Genomic DNA, 19,329 nt, shown 5'->3' on the forward strand with positions numbered 1-19,329 from the left:
ACCAATCATTATTTTACAGCAGCTTCCGCTTTACATTTCAGGTTTGTTTAAAATATGTATATTACTTAATATTTTAATATTAGTTCTTTTTTTTAGCTTGTTTTTGCTTATTGCTGATAAATTTTTAAGTACCAATGTTTTGTGTAACAGATTTTAAAATATAATTCAGGCCTAATTTTAATATTTGTTGTAAATCAGGTAATATTTTGCGCAAAGAATGAATTTATTTTCAAAATATTTGCTTGCATAATATCATATGCAAGATGGTGTCTTATATATTACATTTACATTTATGCATTTACCAGACGCTTTTATCCAAAGCGACGTACAGTACATTCAGGCTATAATTTTTTTTTTTTTTATCATTATGTGTTCCCTGGGAATTGAACCCACAACCTTTTGCGCTGCTAACGCAATGCTCTACCACTGAGCCACAGGAACCTGTTACAAAAATTCAGATACCCACAAAAAAATTTTTACGGTAAGAGCAGTGAAAACTGGTGGGTGGCGGGAATCTCAAGTGTGTGGCTCTTGTCCTACACATTTAAAAGCGTAGTGGCACTCCTTTTTAAAAGAGCTGTGCCAAATTGAACACTACCATTTCTAAGCACAACAACAAAGATCAAGTGAGACAAAGCCCTGTTCCCTGTCGGGACCACGGGCCGGTCCTCCATTGTCCCGTGCGGTGTACACCAACCCGTTTGGTGTTCAGGTTCGTGCCACCACGTATAAACAGCTCAGCAAGGTGTGTCCGGCTTCATGTTGTATTGGCTCAGATTGGAAGTTTTTCATTTCAAAGGCTCATTCATGCTACACCACCACATCTGGATTGCAGTGGGCGGTCAGAATCATTTAGTTCTGTCTTGAACTCCATAAATGTGCCTTTTGTTGTACATGAACTGCGTACGTTGTTTGGTGTTTATGTATGTAATAGGGCTGTCACTTTTGTGAAAAAATCATTTTTGATTTTTAAGACATAAGTGTTCATAGAATCGATTGTAAAAATCGATTTTCCATGTCTAAAAAAAAAGACGTTTCCTTTTTCAATGTCAAATAACGGTTGAATGTAAAGAGAGCGCTGGAAACGCACAAGTCAGCAATATTTCTTATTTATTGGCATGAAGTTTCGTGCAGAATAACAAACAGCAACAGGAGTGCAACATTCTCGAAAAAATATATATGCAGAGGGGACGGCTGCCATAACAAAAGAAAAAGATCACTGCAGGCTTCAACCCGGCTGCATTTATGATTTAGGCAATTCAAAAATCTCCAAGATTATTTTAAATAATGATTCAATCCATTTCAAACAACTGTTTAAAAAATGAAACTTTAAATGGACTTGAGAAAAGGCCATGTGTTTTTTTTTTTTTTTTTTATTGAACGTAACCGACTAGCTAGCACTAATGAAATGCGCAAAAAGGCTAGGGCCATTACAAATTTATTGGACAGGAAAACAAGTCGATAAACATTTTCGGGGTCCAGAGCAGAGCGTTTTTTATTCACTATATGTCCAGCTGTTGAGAAGACGCGCTCCGACAGCACTGATGTCCCAGGGACACTCAGGTACAGCCGCTTTCGACGTAAAATTGCTGGGATTTTCTGTCTAGCTTTCGAAACGCATACTGCACTTTCGGAATTCTTTATTTTCTTTTTCTGCTTGTTTGAGTTTTGTTACATCTATATTTTTCAATTGTTTAATTCTTTTAAAACTAATAGTGTACATATTTGGTTAAAATAGATTCCCTGTTTTCATTTTCGAAACTTTTTTTGGTTGGTCCGATCGATTGTGCAATTGATTTTTGAACTAAAAGTGACAGCCCTTGTATGTAATCAGAAAGGAGACAGCAGAATAGCTGAGTTGATCTACCACCACGTTATCCTATACAGCTTGGAAAATAAATTCATTTGAATGAATCTGAATTTAAACCAGAATCTAGGATCCTTGCATCCAGAAATCTCAAATTAAATTCCCGATTGGTTCTCCAGAATCTGTTTAAAAAAATAATTTTATACAGGTTGTCATGCACTAAAGAGTCCGAGCAAAACTCACAAACATGTAAAAAAAATTGTAGCCAAACTACCGAGGTGTAAAAGGTTTGCCTGGATTCTTGCAGCTAGTTTATGGGTTTTTCCTCTCTTCCACTTGTCTTCCCAACAGGAATTTTATGAACACACAAAGACCCTGTGGCAGGATGAAGGGGTGAGAGCTTGCTTCGAAAGATCCAATGAATATCAACTGATCGACTGTGCACAGTAGTGAGTATTTGGTTTCTTTTAAATGCTGGGTTTGAATTGCATTTTAATTGTGCGAAATTATTAGTATTTGAACATTAAAGCTTTGGAATGTTCTTGTACTTGTTGGTCAGATCGGTTAAACTCGACTTGCTTGACTTCTTTGTGTGACTTTCGTAGCACGTTGCATGTATTGGACTGATTTATGCATTCAAGAGGGAGTGAAATAGAAATGCGATGAGTGCAGAAAGAGAGACAGATGAGTGCTAGACAGATAGATGTTTTCAGAAGTCACGGAGGTATGAATGTTGGGTATACACTGAAAGGTTTCCTGCATTGTGGCGCATATGTGTGTGTGTCCTGTCCTCTCCCACAGTCACTGGTAGTTGTTGTGGATCAGACGCTGGCCTGAGCCGTTTAGACCGGAAGTGTCCCCCCCCCCCCCCCCCCCCCCCACTGCTCCCCACTGCACGCTTATGTAAACGTAGAGCAGAGAAAGAGAGAGAGAGAGCTATTTTTAACTCACTGGTTCACTCACTTGCAGCAGAAGGAGACGGTTTGAGAGAGGCAATCTGTATTGCAAATAGTGCATCTCTCCTTTGGAAGGAGAAAAATGAGCTTGAAGTGATAATGGTGACTACTTGCAAGGGTTTGGAGGGCAACTCCCAACCTTCCAGACTGCAAAGAGGGACGGAGGAGAATGACAGTGCTGTTTCGAGCGCGTACACGCGTTCAGTAAGAAACCAGCGTCGTCAAGCACTCGTCCTGTTATGAGCTCATTTTTCTGTCTGAGCATTTTCAAGGCTCTTCCTGTCACATGGCCAGGTGTCCATATTGAACGTGTGCATGGGTTCGTGTTTTCATTCATCTCTGTTTCTTTGTACCTTCGAGACACACAGCAGTATTGTGGGCTCAATAATGTTATCGAGACTGGCTACGCAAGTGTGAAAAAATACTGATGAATCGCAGTTCATCCCACAACCTTTTTTTGACTACTTCTTCCTCCATCTGCTATCTAATGGCTGAGAGGGGGAAAAAAAGAATGGTTTCATTAAGGTTATGCTGTTTTCAGAGTAGGCAAGTGTATGTATTACTGAAGTAAGCTAACTGTGGTTCTAAAAGCTTTGTTTATTTTTGTAAGCTAGAGAATAAGGAACGTTTACTTGGGGTTGTAGTGTTCTTAGGGCAAACGTGTGTATAAAGCAATATTTTCTGTTATGGTGTTTTCTCCATTTCCATACACTAAAGAAATGTTCTATTCCTCCTTTTTTGCATTTTGTTTGCATAAATTCAGTGTCCTGAGAAAAGAAGCATTTTATATTTCCCTAAACCTTCCAATTCCATACATTTCCATGAAACAGAAATGTTGTGTTCCTTCCTGCTAGCATTTTGTAAATGCAAATCAAGTGCATGAATTATTTTTTTAATTCCTGACAAAGGTCTCATGACTGAAATGTTTGTGTATTTGCTCTTTTGCATTTTTTTTGCATTAGTTTAATCAGTGTATTGAGAAAATAATAAATGTTCTTTTGTTGCTTTTTGTGCTTCATACATGTATATGTATGTGTGTCTGTGTATATTTTTTTCTCTCTCTCTCTCGCCATAAAACTGATAAATACAATTTGCAAATGCAAATCAAGTGCATGGAATGTTTTTTTTTGTTTTGTTTTTTTTTTAATTCCTGACAAAGGTTTCATGACTGAAATGTTGCTACATCAGTAAATATTGGATATATATAAAGCGCACCTGCCTGCAACTATATAGGTGTGCAAGAAGTGTTTAAATAGAGAAAACAAAGACATTTTTCTTTAGGGTAATGTTATTACAGAAAGCATGTGTGTTTAATGTGGACAGTCATTTCTTGGAGCTTTCTATATTTTTTGTACAGCAAAGGAATATTCTTTTGTTAGCATAATGAAAGAAGGGTTTAGGGATTTCAGAGAAAAGAAAAAGAAACAACAGAACTTTCTAAATTTGTAAACCAGAGAAGCGTTATTTTACTGCATTATTTCTTGTGCATGGAGCTGAAAAAATCATTAGGGTTATGCTGTTTTCAGAAAAAATATTTCTATCTATAGCATTTTCTCAATACCGCACACACACTTCTGTAAGTTTGCAATGCAAATGTCATTCTGAACCCAGTTAAATTCCAGTGTTAGTGCAGGGCTCCAGACTGCAACTAAAACGGTCGGATTTGAGACAAAAAAAATTAGCGAGTGATATTTTTGCTGAGATCGCCACTGGCTCTAAATCTTCATGTCATGACTTAAAAATTTGCATGTAATGCCTTTTTTCCTGCTTGTTTTGCGATCACATCTTTTGTTATGTTGATTTAATAAACTGAGATGATGCGCTTTAGTTTTAGTGGGAAACAAAAAAAGACTTTCAAACGTCCTCACTCCTTTCTGCCGAGCACAAGTGTTGAAGGAACACCTGCTAAAAGAGCAGGCTCCAGTTGTGGCAGCATAAGAGAGATTGAAAATGACAGAGACGTGCGCAGTAAAAGTGCAGAAAAGCAGTGTCTATTTTGTGCACAACTTGAACAAACTACAACCGGTAAAGCTGTCAGCTGTGAAAACATTAACAATATTGTTAACATTTCTTGTTTATAATCAATACTAATAAGGCTTTTTCTTATTAAGCTCTTTAGTCTATATGCTGTGTTCTTTTCATTTCTGAATTTCATATTATTGGTGCCTAATTTCGTTTCTTATAAGAGCCAGTGGCTCCTTAAGTGAATTTTTTATTTTTTTTTATTCTTGAGCCCTGCAGTTTTACTGATTGGACGATCACAGCATGCAACCTGTTTACATGGCTTTTCTATCGTCCGTTATCCTGTCAGTTAAAAAATGTCGCCACGTAGGTTCTCTTTGGCTGGTTTCATTGCTAATGGCACATTTACTGACAGTGACTGGATATGCCACTTTTGGATGATACAAACTTTTCTTTAAATCATGAAAATCAACACTTCTCTATGAGATGCTATTGATGCAGAACGGAGAGTCGCATTTGCATTGTGGTGCCTAACAACCAATGCAGAGCACAGGAGCATTGCTCAACTCTTTGGAGCTGGGATTTCCACAGTTTCACTACTTCTAACATATGTTAAACTGCTTAGAAATAGACCAAATGAGACCTAGAAGGGTAAAATATTTGTGATGAAAGAAGAATGTAGCAGCTGGTCCATTTTTAAAGTTCACAATAGTTTACCTATTTCAGATAAACTGTATATCCAACTCTTGCACGTTTCTGTTGCATAAGCCGCGTTTCCACCGCAGGAACCAGGAACTAAATAAAGTTCTGGGTAAAAAAAATGCCCCTCAGAAAGTCCCTGCTGGCAAGGTAGTACTTTTTCAAAGTTCCGGAACTTTCGGGGGCGGGACTTGGGCTCTAAACATCCTGATTGGTTGAGTTCACGCAGCATTGTGATTTCAACCACCATTTATTCTGGTAATTTTTATAATATTACTGTTTTGAGGCAAGAATGTACTTGTTTAAAACTTAAATCTGTGGTTTATTTCTAAAGACAGTGCCTATTTAAAAAATATATTTCGCTGATTTTGGAGACATGAGCTCCACGCGATCAGCGGAAGCTTAGTAATCATGTATAAGCCGAGAGCAGCCTCATCTCGCCTAGACCTTCTGATATGTGCCGCTGGCTCTGATGTCTCTTTAGTGGTTAAACATAAGATATAATTCATTTTGGGTAAATCTAACAGGTAATCTTTGATCTGTATTCAATTTATCTATATGTTAAAATTTAAATAAAAAAGGCAAATTGATATAATATTTCGTTTTATTGTAATGACTGTATATATACGCATTCCCCTGAACTAAGTACATTTCTACGGCTATTATTATGTTTAAATGAAAAACAAAAGGAGGCAGTGGTATTTGATATGCTTTTTCGTTTTATTGTAAATATACAGTGAGGATGTTGTCAAGTATGCTGCTGTTTGCAGAATTACCGGATTTGTGTCGTCGTGGACATCACACTCCCGAGTCGAATGCGCAAAGTCCGAACTACTGACGATGCAAGTCCAAAATGTGAGGACTTAGTATTGAGAAACCCACGCAGACCTACGTCACAAGACTATTTGCCTAATCTTCCCGGTACTTGACACCGTGGTGGAAACACAGAAAGTAACAGGTCTGAGGGGGAAACTAGTTCCTGGGGAAAAAAAGTTCCTGGTACAATTGTTCCGGGTAATTTCAGTGGAAATGCGGCAATAGCTAACCAGCCATTCATTGATATCCAGCATTGGCTAATTTGTTAGTCAGTTCCTTAAATACTGTGCAATTATTCAATTATTCTTGAACCGACTTTAACTTAAAAATCGTTTCCTCGTCACTCCAATTGACATGTTTTCAGTGGTTTGACATTTATTTTTTCCTAAAACTATGTATTGTTTACTCAATGTGCAGTCCGTGTTAACAATGTGATGAGCCACGCTGTTCAGTTTCTGATTGGTTGTCTGTTGCCAAGCATCCAGCAGTAACGTTCTAGCTCCGCTCCATTTCACACTGTACAAGGTTGGCACCGCAGTGTGGGCTAACCCTTCTTCTAAATTACATGTGTGAAACGTTCCTTCACCCGGGGTTAAAAGCAGTGTTTAGAACGACGATAACCCAGGGTTAAACGCCCTTGAGAGAGAACAAAGATTTACCACTTTATATAAGATTTCTATTTTTCTGAAACCAAAGAAATATTTTCTTGAATGTGTTTCGGGGGGTAAGATTGTTTCATTAACAGACAACAAAATACACCAAGGTTTTTTTTTTGGTAAACCAGATAAACGTAGCATTCTTGCTTGTCTCACAGTTCCTAAAAGTAAGCCCAAAACATGGAGAAAGAAAATTCCTAAACCATCCGCCATGTTTCTTTCTCTCTCTCTCTCTCTTTTCTTCCCCCATCCCTCTTTTGCAAAACCAGACCTGTTTTTTCTCTCATTCTCTCTTTTTGCTTTCCCCTCTCTTTTTCTGACTGGCCTTTCTCCACCTTTCCCTATTCCCTCTCTCTCTCGCTCTTGTTCCACTCCCCCTGTCTTTCTTTCTCTCTTCACTCTTTCTTTCTCTTTCTGTCTGTCTCTCCCTCTCTCTGGCCTCTCTCCAGTCACACAAGATTTGGAGCTGATAGTCTATTTATAGCGCCTGTGGTTCTGTCGCTATGACAACCGAGCTGGAGGCCAGGGCGCCAGGGAGCTATTTTTGGAGCGCCGCTGTAATGTCAGACACAGCCTTCTCTCTTTTCTTTCTCTCCCACTGCTCCCTCTCTTTCAGTTTCTACTGATTCCTTACTCTGGCATTGCAAACTTAGAGAAGTGTGTGTGCTTTATCGAGAAAATTCTATCGATTAATTCACAATTTAACATATTTGAAGAGATAAATATAGCGAACTTAAAAAAAAAAAAAAAAAAAAAAAAAAAACAAGTTGCATTTTGCTTTGTTTTTAATGCTGAACTTCAGATCTGGACGATTCTTTGCAATGTCATGTTTTAATTTTTTAACTGAGATTAAAAAAAAACAGACAGAACCATTGCAACTACTACTACTTTAAACAATAAGCGTTTGTTGTTGAACACCGCTGTTGTTTCTGAAAGACTTGCCGTTAGATATCCTCTGTACCGTATCGTGCCACACACACACACACACACACACACGGATCACACTGAGCCTAAACAGCCAGAAGCTGCCTAATCCACACTCCTAATACTTTACTGTTAACCAGATGAGCTGTAACATTAACCAGATTAGTAAGCGATGAGGATATTATGAGCTTTTCCATGCTAATACACCATCGGCTCACTCTTCTCACTGTGAATAGTTTATTCCCTTTGTATGTTTTTTTTTTTCTTTCTTGGCTTTTCTTGTTTATCTATAAAATGAAATTGCTTTATTTTTTATATTTTATGCTTTATAGAAAAAACGTTTTTTTAGTATTCGTATTTATTTCTACTTAATGTTAAATGCTCTGTTGTGGTCTGTTGTAAATGTAAATATTTTTGTTTTTCATTATTATTAATAATAATAATAGTACTCCATGGTTTAGTTGAAGAAATGTTTGAATTTGAAATTTAGCTTTTTATATAAAACATACTGTAAATAGTTATTACATTTGTTGAAATTGCATTTGTTGACTCCAAATCACTTCAACGTTAACACACTTGCTAAAACGATTGTTTAAAAAACAGATCATAATTAAATCTAATAATTAATTGCTGATTATCAGTAAAGACTTTATTAGTTTTTTTTGTAACTTGGTTTACTTAGTTTGTATAACTTTGTTTAAAGAGAGCAGCATTTATGGTTAAATGTTTCTGATATGTTTGGCGTTTAAACAGGGTTTTGAATTTGTGTTGGGGAGTTTGATGAACAACATCAGTGGATATGTAATTCAAAAACCACATTTTCAGAGAACTGTGCCTTTCAAGTTGGAAAAGTGTAAATACTGCAATTTAGTAAGAAGCAATATTATGTGTAGTAATCGGAATTAAGCCGTTATATCCAACCATACATTGCTGCAATATTATTAATACCATCTTAATAATTTCAAAATTTTTATAAGTAGTTTTTTTTTTTTTTTTAATTTTCACTTACCATATTGTTAGCAGTCAAGAAAGGATGAATACAGTTACTTTGGGTGGTGTTTAGGAAGGTCCAATATTGAAGGTAATAATAAAGCAATTTGATCCATCTAAAATCTATGATATTTTAATAATTGTGCTTTTTATACTAATTCTTAATGGGCAATATTTCAGAGCTATATTTTGAAGGTAAAGTTAGTTGATGGGGACGGATGATGGATAAAAAGTTGTATTTTTTATTTATTTTTTTATTGTGCTGCACTTTTACTTGCTTCACTTACATTTTACTGCAATGATTTGTAGGGCTGTGCAAATAATCGAATGCGATTATCATGTGCATCTGGTCAGTAAAGCTGGTTCTGTGATTAGAAGTAAATCTCCATCCCCTGCTTTCAAATGGAGAGGCATTTACTGCACAGAGCCGTAGTTATCTGACAAGCTACGCAACATTGCGTTCATTATCGCCAATGTATCGCATTTGATTATTTTCACAGCACTAGTGATTTGTTTTAAGTGTGAGTGAGCTGCATACTTTATATAATAAATAAAGGGACCTGAACAGAAATTCTGTGTAGGCCAAGTCATATGACTCATGTGATACTGTGTGTGTGTGTGTGTGTGGCCAGACCATCCATTTACTGCTTGAAGTGTTTTTACTTTGTTTTTTTGTTTGTTTTTTAAATTGAAGTTGGTGCCTAATCATATCTGCAATGCATGCTTAGAACAACTCAAAATAAAATGTATATGCACTAATATCCATCTTGTATTTTTTTTTTAAGACTTTTAGTATCTATCCCAAACTTCCGAGCGCATAGTCTGCTATTCAAAGTCTGCTATACACTGTTCCAAACTAGAACCTCTGCAACTGTTGGCAGACATTGACACGCAACTAGAATTTCATGAACTTCCTGCCGTGCGGCCGTTTGAATTCTAGAATTCCACTTGTATTGAGGCTGGATTTGGAATGCAGGTCTAAATATACTCTGTCACAGCTATAGCTGTCTCTTCTGCTTGGCATTACGACAGTGGAGGCTGTATGCGTTCTCAACTATTGTACCCAGAGGGGCATGAGTTGTATTATGTCTGTCCAGCAGACTGGGCTATTGTTGGAATGGTTCTATTAATAGGAAGAAAGGCAATAATTGAGATGTGGTGTTAGACAACAGCCACAACACAACTGTCTGTGCAAGTCTCACCCATCTGTCTGTCTGCATTTTATTCTGTCTGTCTTTCATTGTTTGCTTGGTTTTATTTCTGTTCATGCCCCCTCTTCCATGTGATGTGCCACACGTTCATTTGTGTGGCCTGCTGTGCGTGTTGTATGCATGCACATGAACACACTAGTGCAGTGTGTGCATGCTGCTGTGTGTGGGACCTACAGCCTTGCTGTCACATTTCAACCCTGTATGTCACATTCCTGTTGGACAGGAGGGATGCACATGCGTGTCAGGCCTGCACATATCTCTCGCTTTCTCTCTGATTCCCTCATGCTTTGATTTAGGTGTAACTCTTTTGCAGATGTTTGTGAAGAATTTTAATGATTTTCAGTACAGTTCCTTAATGATTCTTTTAGTACTTTTGGAGATGAAGATTGGAGATTCATTGGTCTTTTTAAATAACTAGTTCATAAAAGTAAATTGTTCTGAATAACATTTGATAAAATATTAATTTTATAAACATTATTGTACTTATTTGATATCATATTCTGATATTATTCTAATACAATTCATATAACTTACATGATATACACACACACACACACACACACATATATATATATATAATTTAATTTAGAGGAAAACTATTTGAATATTGTTTTATGGTGTTAGTTCTGAATGAGATATTTCAGTGTATTCTCATGTTAAATATTATTCTATATTGTAGAAGTTTTATATATAAGATTTTATATATATATATACTTTTATGAATAGTAATATTTTACAATTATAAAGCTAAAATGTAAAATTTAATTGTAAAAAAAATGTGTTCAACTAGCTGATCATATTGTACAAATAATAAATTGTTTTAAATGGTCTTCTGATGTATAATATCAGCATTGACATTATTACAAATCATATGCCTATATTCTATAAAAGTGGAGCCAGTTCTGAATAGGGATGGGACGATAACCGGTTTTATTGATAACCGTGATAAAATGTGCTGAAGGTTAGTAATATCATTTAAAAATGAATTATCATTAAAACCGTGTTTGATTATCGCGGTTTTAATAACTCACTATTAAATCATGTCCAGCCAGCAACAGTCTGACGCAAGCGCAGCGCACAATGTTTTTTTTGTTTTTTTTCGAGAAGGAATGGCGAAAGTCAGTGACTTTTCTATGCTTCTACACTTTTCATTGTAAGGAAGGAAATGCCACAGAATTGAATCTTTCTTTAAATTAAGTGCATAGAGTTGCTTGTTTTATTAGTTGTTTGTTGATTATTAAATATAAAACTTGCTGAAATGTTTTCAGTGTGAGCATCAACTATTTTTGAACACTTTCATCTCGTTTCAACAAAACCGTGATAATATTGATAATCGTGATAATTTTAGTCACTATAATCGTGATATTAAATTTTCATACCATCCCATCCCTAGTTCTGAATGAGAAGCATTTTGATGTATTCTGATGATATATATTTGAGCAGTTTTATTCACATATATATATATATATATATATATATATATATATACATATACATACATACATACAGTCGTGGCCAAAAGTTTTGAGAATTACATAAATATTAGTTTTCAAAAGGTTTGCTGCTAAACTGCTTTTAGATCTTTGTTTCAGTTGTTTCTGTGATGTACTGAAATATAATTACAAGCACTTCATACGTTTCAAAGGCTTTTATCGACAATTACATGACATTTATGCAAAGAGTCAGTATTTGCAGTGTTGGCCCTTCTTTTTCAGGACCTCTGCAATTCGACTGGGCATGCTCTCAATCAACTTCTGGGCCAAATCCTGACTGATAGCAACCCATTCTTTCATATTCACTTCTTGGAGTTTGTCAGAATTAGTGGGTTTCTGTTTGTCCACCCGCCTCTTGAGGATTGACCACAAGTTCTCAATGGGATTAAGATCTGGGGAGTTTCCAGGTCATGGACCCAAAATTTCAAATTCTGGTCCCCGAGCCACTTAGTTATCACTTTTGCCTTATGGCACGGTTAGGGCTGTGACTGTTGCCGTGACAACCGTGTCACTGCGGTGGTCGGTTGCTACCGTGGTTGTCTACTGCCACCGGCGGTAGTGCACGTGACGTCACAAACATAATACAAAGTTTTGTATATAAGTGTAATAACTGTAATAGTTGCAAATTCTATGGTAATTAACAAATTACCTCAAACACAGCGTTTAGATTGGCAGATTTGAGCGCAGGAAAATACAGTTTATACATTCAGCAAATTAATTTAGCGTTGGGCGATGGATCTTGTTGGGAAAGCAAATACCACCTCACCGATCTGGAGTCATCTGCATTCATGTCACCCATCAGCGTTTGCACAAGTTCTCGTGATCGCAAACTCTGGCTGGTCAGGTTTGGTGAGGCTTTCTCCAAACTGGCCAAATACAAACGAGACCGCGATAAATAAAAGATGGTAACAACAAAATATGGCAACGATTCCTATTTCAAAGAGAGCGCGTGCAAATGAGGAGTTAGCTACTGAGCTTGTTTGGTGGCGGAAAAGTAAACCGGACGCGTTGCGACAGGTTTAGTCTGTCTAGTGTCTATACAGGACATTTGAACTCCGTGTCAGTACCTCACAGACCGGACGGGGATTTATCATGTCGTGTTGTGCTGCATCCAGTGTAGCATCACTGATTATAATGAGTATTTTGTCGTGCTGCGTCGCTCGCGTTTGTTAGACAGGGTTTATTTAACTTTCTTATTTAGGCTACTTTCTTGTAGCCTAAATAAGCATTATTTCTTTGATATTTATTTTAGTGTTTTGCAGGCGGCGTTCACTGACAGTGCTCAAATAAACAAGAACTGACAAGTTAAATAGGATGTGTTAGATGAGTGAGACAGTGCTGGGCTGATTTCTAGACGTGCATATAAATATATCCTGTATATAATATATATAAAATATATTACATGCATGCACAGTGTAAGTCAGCTTTAATCACCTTTTTTGGTAATTCCATGAATAAACTGACCACGACACTGCTTGCACAGTTTATTTTGCAGTTTGATATGAAAGGATATGCACAAAGGAAGCGCGCGCCACCTTTGAGCACAGGACCGTCCGGGCTTGTACCTGATAATAAAGTGAAGTGGAGTCTGAAACGTTTCCTGTTCAGTTGTTCTGCGAGTCTGCGACTGAATAAATTCAGTTCTTGTCATGAGAAAAAGTGACAGAAGCAGCAGTTGTGAGTGGGTGGCCATCCCCCGCCCCTACGTAAAATAATTTGAATACGTTAAACTGGAAATAAATTATCGCCTTGGTTAACGAGCAAATTTTGACATATATATATATATATATATATATATATATATATATATATATATATATATAATTTATTTTTATTTTTTTCAAACACCGCGCCACCGGCGGTTGTTGGTCCATGACTATCGCGGTGGTAAAAATCAGCCACCGTCACAGCCCTAGGCACGGTGCTCCATCGTGCTGGAAAATGCATTGTTCTTCACCAAACTGCTGTTGGATTGTTGGAAGAAGTTGCTGTTGGAGGGTGTTTTGGTACCATTCTTTATTCATGGCTGTGTTTTTGGGCAGAATTGTGAGTGAGCCCACTCCCTTGGATGAGAAGCAACCCCACACATGAATGGTGTCAGGATGCTTTACTGTTGGCATGACACAGGACTGATGGTAGCGCTCACCTTTTCTTCTCCGGACAAGCCTTTTTCCAGATGCCCCAAACAATCGGAAAGGGGCTTCATCGGAGAATATGACTTTGCCCCAGTCCTCAGCAGTCCATTCACTATACTTTCTGCAGAAGATCAATCTGTCCCTGATGTTTTTTTGGAGAGAAGTGGCTTCTTTGCTGCCCTTCTTGACACCAGGCCATCTTCCAAAAGTCTTGGCCTCACTGTGCGTGCAGATGCGCTCACACCTGCCTGCTGCCATTCCTGAGCAAGCTCTGCACTGGTGGCACTCCGATCCCGCAGCTGAATCCTCTTTAGGAGACCATCCTGGCGCTTGCTGGACTTTCTTGGATGCCCTGAAGCCTTCTTTAAAAGAATTGAACCTCTTTCCTTGAAGTTCTTGATGATCCTATAAATTGTTGATTTAGGTGCAATCTTAGTAGCCACAATATCCTTGCCTGTGAAGCCATTTTTATGCAACGCAATGATGGCTGCACGCGCTTTTTTGCAGGTCACCATGGTTAACAATGGAAGAACAATGATTTCAAAAAGAGGAAAAGTTGCTGCTTAAGTTTTTATAATAGCAATTTGCATATACTCCAGAATGTTATGAAGAGTGATCAGATGAATTGCATAGTCCTTCTTTGCCATGAAAATTAACTTAATCCCAAAAAACCTTTCCACTGCATTTCATTGCTGTCATTAAAGGACCTGCTGAGATCATTTCAGTAATCGTCTTGTTAACTCAGGTGAGAATGTTGACGAGCACAAGGCTGGAGATCATTATGTCAGGCTGATTGGGTTAGAATGGCAGACTTGACATGTTAAAAGGAGGGTGATGCTTGAAATCATTGTTCTTCCATTGTTAACCATGGTGACCTGCAAAGAAGCGCGTGCCGCCATCATTCCGTTGCATAAAAATGGCTTCACAGGCAAGGATATTGTGGCTACTAAGATTGCACCTAAATCAACAATTTATAGGATCATCAAGAACTTCAAGGAAAGAGGTTCAATTCTTGTAAAGAAGGCTTCAGGGCGTCCAAGAAAGTCCAGCAAGCGCCAGGATGGTCTCCTAAAGAGGATTCAGCTGCGGGATCGGAGTGCCACCAGTGCAGAGCTTGCTCAGGAATGGCAGCAGGCAGGTGTGAGCGCATCTGCACGCACAGTGAGGCCAAGACTTCTGGAAGATGGCCTGGTGTCAAGAAGGGCAGCAAAGAAGCCACTTTTCTCCAAAAAAAACATCAGGGACAGATTGATCTTCTGCAGAAAGTATAGTGAATGGACTGCTGAGGACTGGGGCGAAGTCATATTCTCCGATGAAGCCCCTTTCCGATTGTTTGGGGCATCTGGAAAAAGGCTTGTCCGGAGAAGAAAAGGTGAGCGCTACCATCAGTCCTGTGTCACGCCAACAGTAAAGCATCCTGACACCATTCATGTGTGGGGTTGCTTCTCATTCAAGGAGTGGGCTCACTCACAATTCTGCCCAAAAACACAGCCATGAATAAAGAATGGTACCAAAACACCCTCCAACAGCAACTTCTTCCAACAATCCAACAGCAGTTTGGTGAAGAACAATGCATTTTCCAGCACGATGGAGCACCGTGCCATAAGGCAAAAGTGATAACTAAGTGGCTCGGGGACCAGAATGTTGAAATTTTGGGTCCATGGCCTGGAAACTCCCTAGATCTTAATCCCATTGAGAACTTGTGGTCAATCCTCAAGAGGCGGGTGGACAAACAAAAACCCACTAATTCTGACAAACTCCAAGAAGTGAATATGAAAGAATGGTTTGCTATCAGTCAGGATTTGGCCCAGAAGTTGATTGAGAGCATGCCCAGTCGAATTGCAGAGGTCCTGAAAAAGAAGCGCCAACACTGCAAATACTGACTCTTTGCATAAATGTCATGTAATTGTCGATAAAAGCCTTTGAAACGTATGAAGTGCTTGTAATTATATTTCAGTACATCACAGAAACAACTGAAACAAAGATCTAAAAGCAGTTTAGCAGCAAACTTTTTGAAAACTAATATTTATGTAATTCTCAAAACTTTTTGCCACGACTGTATATACATACACATTTGTAAATCGTAATATTTTAGCATTTAAAAAATAAATTCAAACTAATAAGTTATTATAGAAAGAATATTATGTTATATTATATGGTCTCCTGATTATTTAATGTCAACATGGACATAGTTATTCCTATGATGATCTATAAAAAATTCAGCCAGTTCCGAATGAAAAGCGTTTCTTTGGGCACATCGATTTTTATTAGTCATGCTTTCTGCATATGTTTGTTTCTGATGAGCGTCTTTAAGATCTCAGTTAAAGAAGCAGTAGGCGAGGTCAAGCCGTCCCACCATCTTGCAGCCGTTTTTCACCTAATAGCAGCTTGTCTAAGACAGCGTTTCTTGATCCCTCTCCCTCCCTCCCTCCCTCCCTCCCTCTCTCTCTCTGCCCTCTCTTCCACTCTGTTTCCTCCCACTAGAGCCGATCCATTGACTAGAGCAGTGTCTGACAGAGCGCTCTCTGATCACTATGACTCAGAACCCTGCCTGCTTTGATCTCAACACAATCATGCGCCACCTGCTGGCTGATTTCGAAGCTGCAGATTGTGTCAGCTGCCTTTTTTTTTTCACCTCCATGGCTGACTTGTGTCGTGTGGTGATTTGAAAATGTGTGTTAAAGTTTTGCCGATGCTAACTGGGGCTGTGTAAAATCTGTAAATGCAGGAATATTTTATTTGAATTAACTTTTGAACATGGGTTTTTCAACAATTTTTCAAATGATTACTAGGGATAGACAGTATGACAAATCTTAACTGTGTGAATAATTTTGGACCAAGCTAACATTATAGCACAATGTGGTTTATAAATGAAGTAGCCATGTGGTTATGCCTTTTTAGGTATGCTTTAGAGATGTAAGGTGATTGTCCAGCAATGACTAAACTTTGGGTTATGCATAACATTCTTTAATATTCCTTGTCTTGGAATAAATCCAGCTCTCTGTCATCACATTACTCGGGTGTTTAATTGCATCTCTTAAATAAGTCTTACCCTATTAATTAAAAAGAAGTGTTGTGACATACTGGACAGTTGTTAATGTTATTTCTCTTTCTTTTTTCTTCTTTTTTTTTCCAAGTTTCCTGGACAGGATTGACACTGTGAAACAGAGTGACTATACTCCCACTGATCAGGTGTGTACATATCCACATGAAGGGATTCAGACATTGATACTGAAGTGTATATCTCTGGGAGCCCTGTTATTTAAGAGGCATCATTCTCTTATTGTGTCTGATTTAAAGGTGTCTTTTATTGTTGCCTCTGTCTCTCAGGACTTGCTCAGATGCAGAGTTCTGACTTCTGGGATCTTTGAGACCAGATTCCAAGTGGACAAAGTTAATTTTCAGTGAGTTTGACCGAGAGGCCTTCATGAAACTTTTCACAGATTCACAGTTCATACGTTTGCATGTATTTTCATAACAAGACTCAATCATTTTCATAAATTAATAGTCATAATAAGTGCTTGATTTGAACAAGACCATGTCAAACTGTCTGTTGCTGCCTAACTGATGAGTTTCTTCTTTTTCTTTTCTTTTTTCTGCAGTATGTTTGATGTTGGCGGACAGAGAGACGAACGCAGGAAATGGATCCAGTGTTTTAATGGTAAATGTTGTGCTTTTATTAATATTATTAATAATATTGTTAATAATGACAGTTAATAATTGCTTTTGAATGCTATCAAAGGGAAGTTATAATTTTATAATAATGTAAAATACAGTTTAATTGTACATGCAATTGAATAATGTTAAATTCAAAATGCACAAAAAATATTTATAAGGTTATTAGTCTGGCCAATATGTTGGTTTATTTAATTTCTTGTAATTTAAGGAATAGTGTTATGATGGATTGTTTGCATTGCTTGTTTAAAGTGTACTCTAAAACCCTTTCTCTCTTGTTACAGATGTGACTGCCATCATATTTGTGGTAGCCAGCAGCAGTTATAACATGGTGCTCAGAGAGGACAATCAGACCAACAGACTCCAGGAGGCACTAAACCTGTTCAAGAACATCTGGAATAACAGGTACCCTTTGGACGCCTAAAACACACTTACCGTATTTTTCGGACTATAAGTCCCACCTGAGTATAAGTCGCATCAGTCCAAAAATACATCATGATGAGGAAAAAAACATATATAAGTCGCACTGGACTATAAGTCGCATTTATTTAGAACCAAGAGAAAACATTACAGTCTACAGCCGCGAGAGGGCGCTCTATGCTGCTCAGTGTAGACTACAGGAGCACAGAGCAGCATAGAGCGCCCTCTCGCGACTGTAGACGGTAATGTTTTCTCTTGGTTCATGTCTCTTAGTTCATTTCTCTTGGTTCATGTCAAATTAATTTTGATAAATAAGTCGCACCTGACTATAAGTCGCAGGACCAGCCAAACTATGAAAAAAAGTGCGACTTATAGTCCGGAAAATACGGTACACGTAAAAGATGAGGGCTTAATGGGAGCATACTACTGTGCCACTCACATTTTCTTCAGAGAATGTGAAAGTCTAGTTTTATGGTGATCTTAATTTTTTTTTCTCTCCTCGCTTTCCAGGTGGCTTCGAACTATTTCTGTCATTCTGTTCTTAAACAAGCAGGACTTGCTGGCTGAGAAGGTTTTGGCGGGAAAATCAAAAATTGAGGATTACTTCGCTGAGTTTGCACGCTACACTACACCAGATGATGGTCAGTAAAAAAGAATAATGATTTTAAGTCCTCATAGAATTGAATACAAATGATATAGTAGTGACATTGGATATCACGCCATCAGTGTTACTAACAAGATACTTTCTTTCTAACAGCAACACCAGAGCAAGGGGAAGATCCGCGAGTTACAAGAGCAAAATATTTCATTCGAGATGAGTTCTTGGTGAGTCTGGTTCTTCTATGGCACCAAAATCATCATGGCAACCCATCACCCTGTGTCCTAAACTATGGCATTGTTTTTTTATTATTATTATTTGAAAATACACTACGATTTTGGTTTTGGAGTCAGAATTTTTTTAATTAATACTTTTATTCATCAAGGATGCATTAAGTGTTTAAGAGTGACCGTAAATACTATGGGTGCTCTGATTGATCAGCAACTATGGGTGTAAGAAAATATCGATACACGTGAGGATCGTGATATTTTGTTTGGCGATACTGTATCGATTATCAAAAACAATAGATTTATGGCAGTTATTTCATTTTGAGTTTATATCCCGACCGCTAGCTGGCAGTCTTCATCTCTGAACAAATCCTGAGTAACAGGAAATACTAGCATTAGGGCACGCCTCTTATGTTAGCGTTAATGTAGTTCACTGCTAGTAATGGGGGATGAAAGAATTGTCCCAGTTCCTGTTTCGGTGTACAAAGCTGAAGTTTTCCTTCATTTCGGTGTGGGACTGTGGTGCAGGTGCCACCTCGGTTCCGCTGCTTGCTGCAGCCCATATATTGCCTTGGTTACATTATCGCAATATATAGTATCGCAACCCCTGTATTGCGATGCGTATTGCATCGCCAGATTCTTGGCAATACACAGCACTATCAGCTACCGATCACAATCTTCGTAGTCTCTAAAAAGGCCGATCTCATAAAACTGATCTCAAGCTCAAGAGTCAAACTCTCTAACCACTAACCAACTTCTC

General features: G+C 37.9%; 1 protein-coding gene across 2 annotated transcripts in view; it reads left to right on the forward strand.

The window, feature by feature from the left end:
• The window catches only part of gnas (GNAS complex locus), a 40,454-nt gene that overhangs the window by 17,262 nt on the left and 3,863 nt on the right, over nucleotides 1–19,329 (forward strand). For both annotated transcript variants that reach the window (XM_059559788.1, XM_059559789.1), the window contains exons 5-11: nucleotides 2,159–2,256; nucleotides 16,787–16,841; nucleotides 16,980–17,053; nucleotides 17,252–17,310; nucleotides 17,609–17,729; nucleotides 18,255–18,385; nucleotides 18,502–18,569. In XM_059559788.1, the coding sequence (XP_059415771.1) occupies nucleotides 2,159–2,256; nucleotides 16,787–16,841; nucleotides 16,980–17,053; nucleotides 17,252–17,310; nucleotides 17,609–17,729; nucleotides 18,255–18,385; nucleotides 18,502–18,569 (606 nt within the window). The remainder of the gene's footprint in view (nucleotides 1–2,158; nucleotides 2,257–16,786; nucleotides 16,842–16,979; nucleotides 17,054–17,251; nucleotides 17,311–17,608; nucleotides 17,730–18,254; nucleotides 18,386–18,501; nucleotides 18,570–19,329) is intronic.

Source organism: Carassius carassius, chromosome 10 (assembly GCF_963082965.1).
Source record: "Carassius carassius chromosome 10, fCarCar2.1, whole genome shotgun sequence".
Classification (NCBI taxonomy): Eukaryota; Metazoa; Chordata; class Actinopteri; order Cypriniformes; family Cyprinidae; genus Carassius; species Carassius carassius.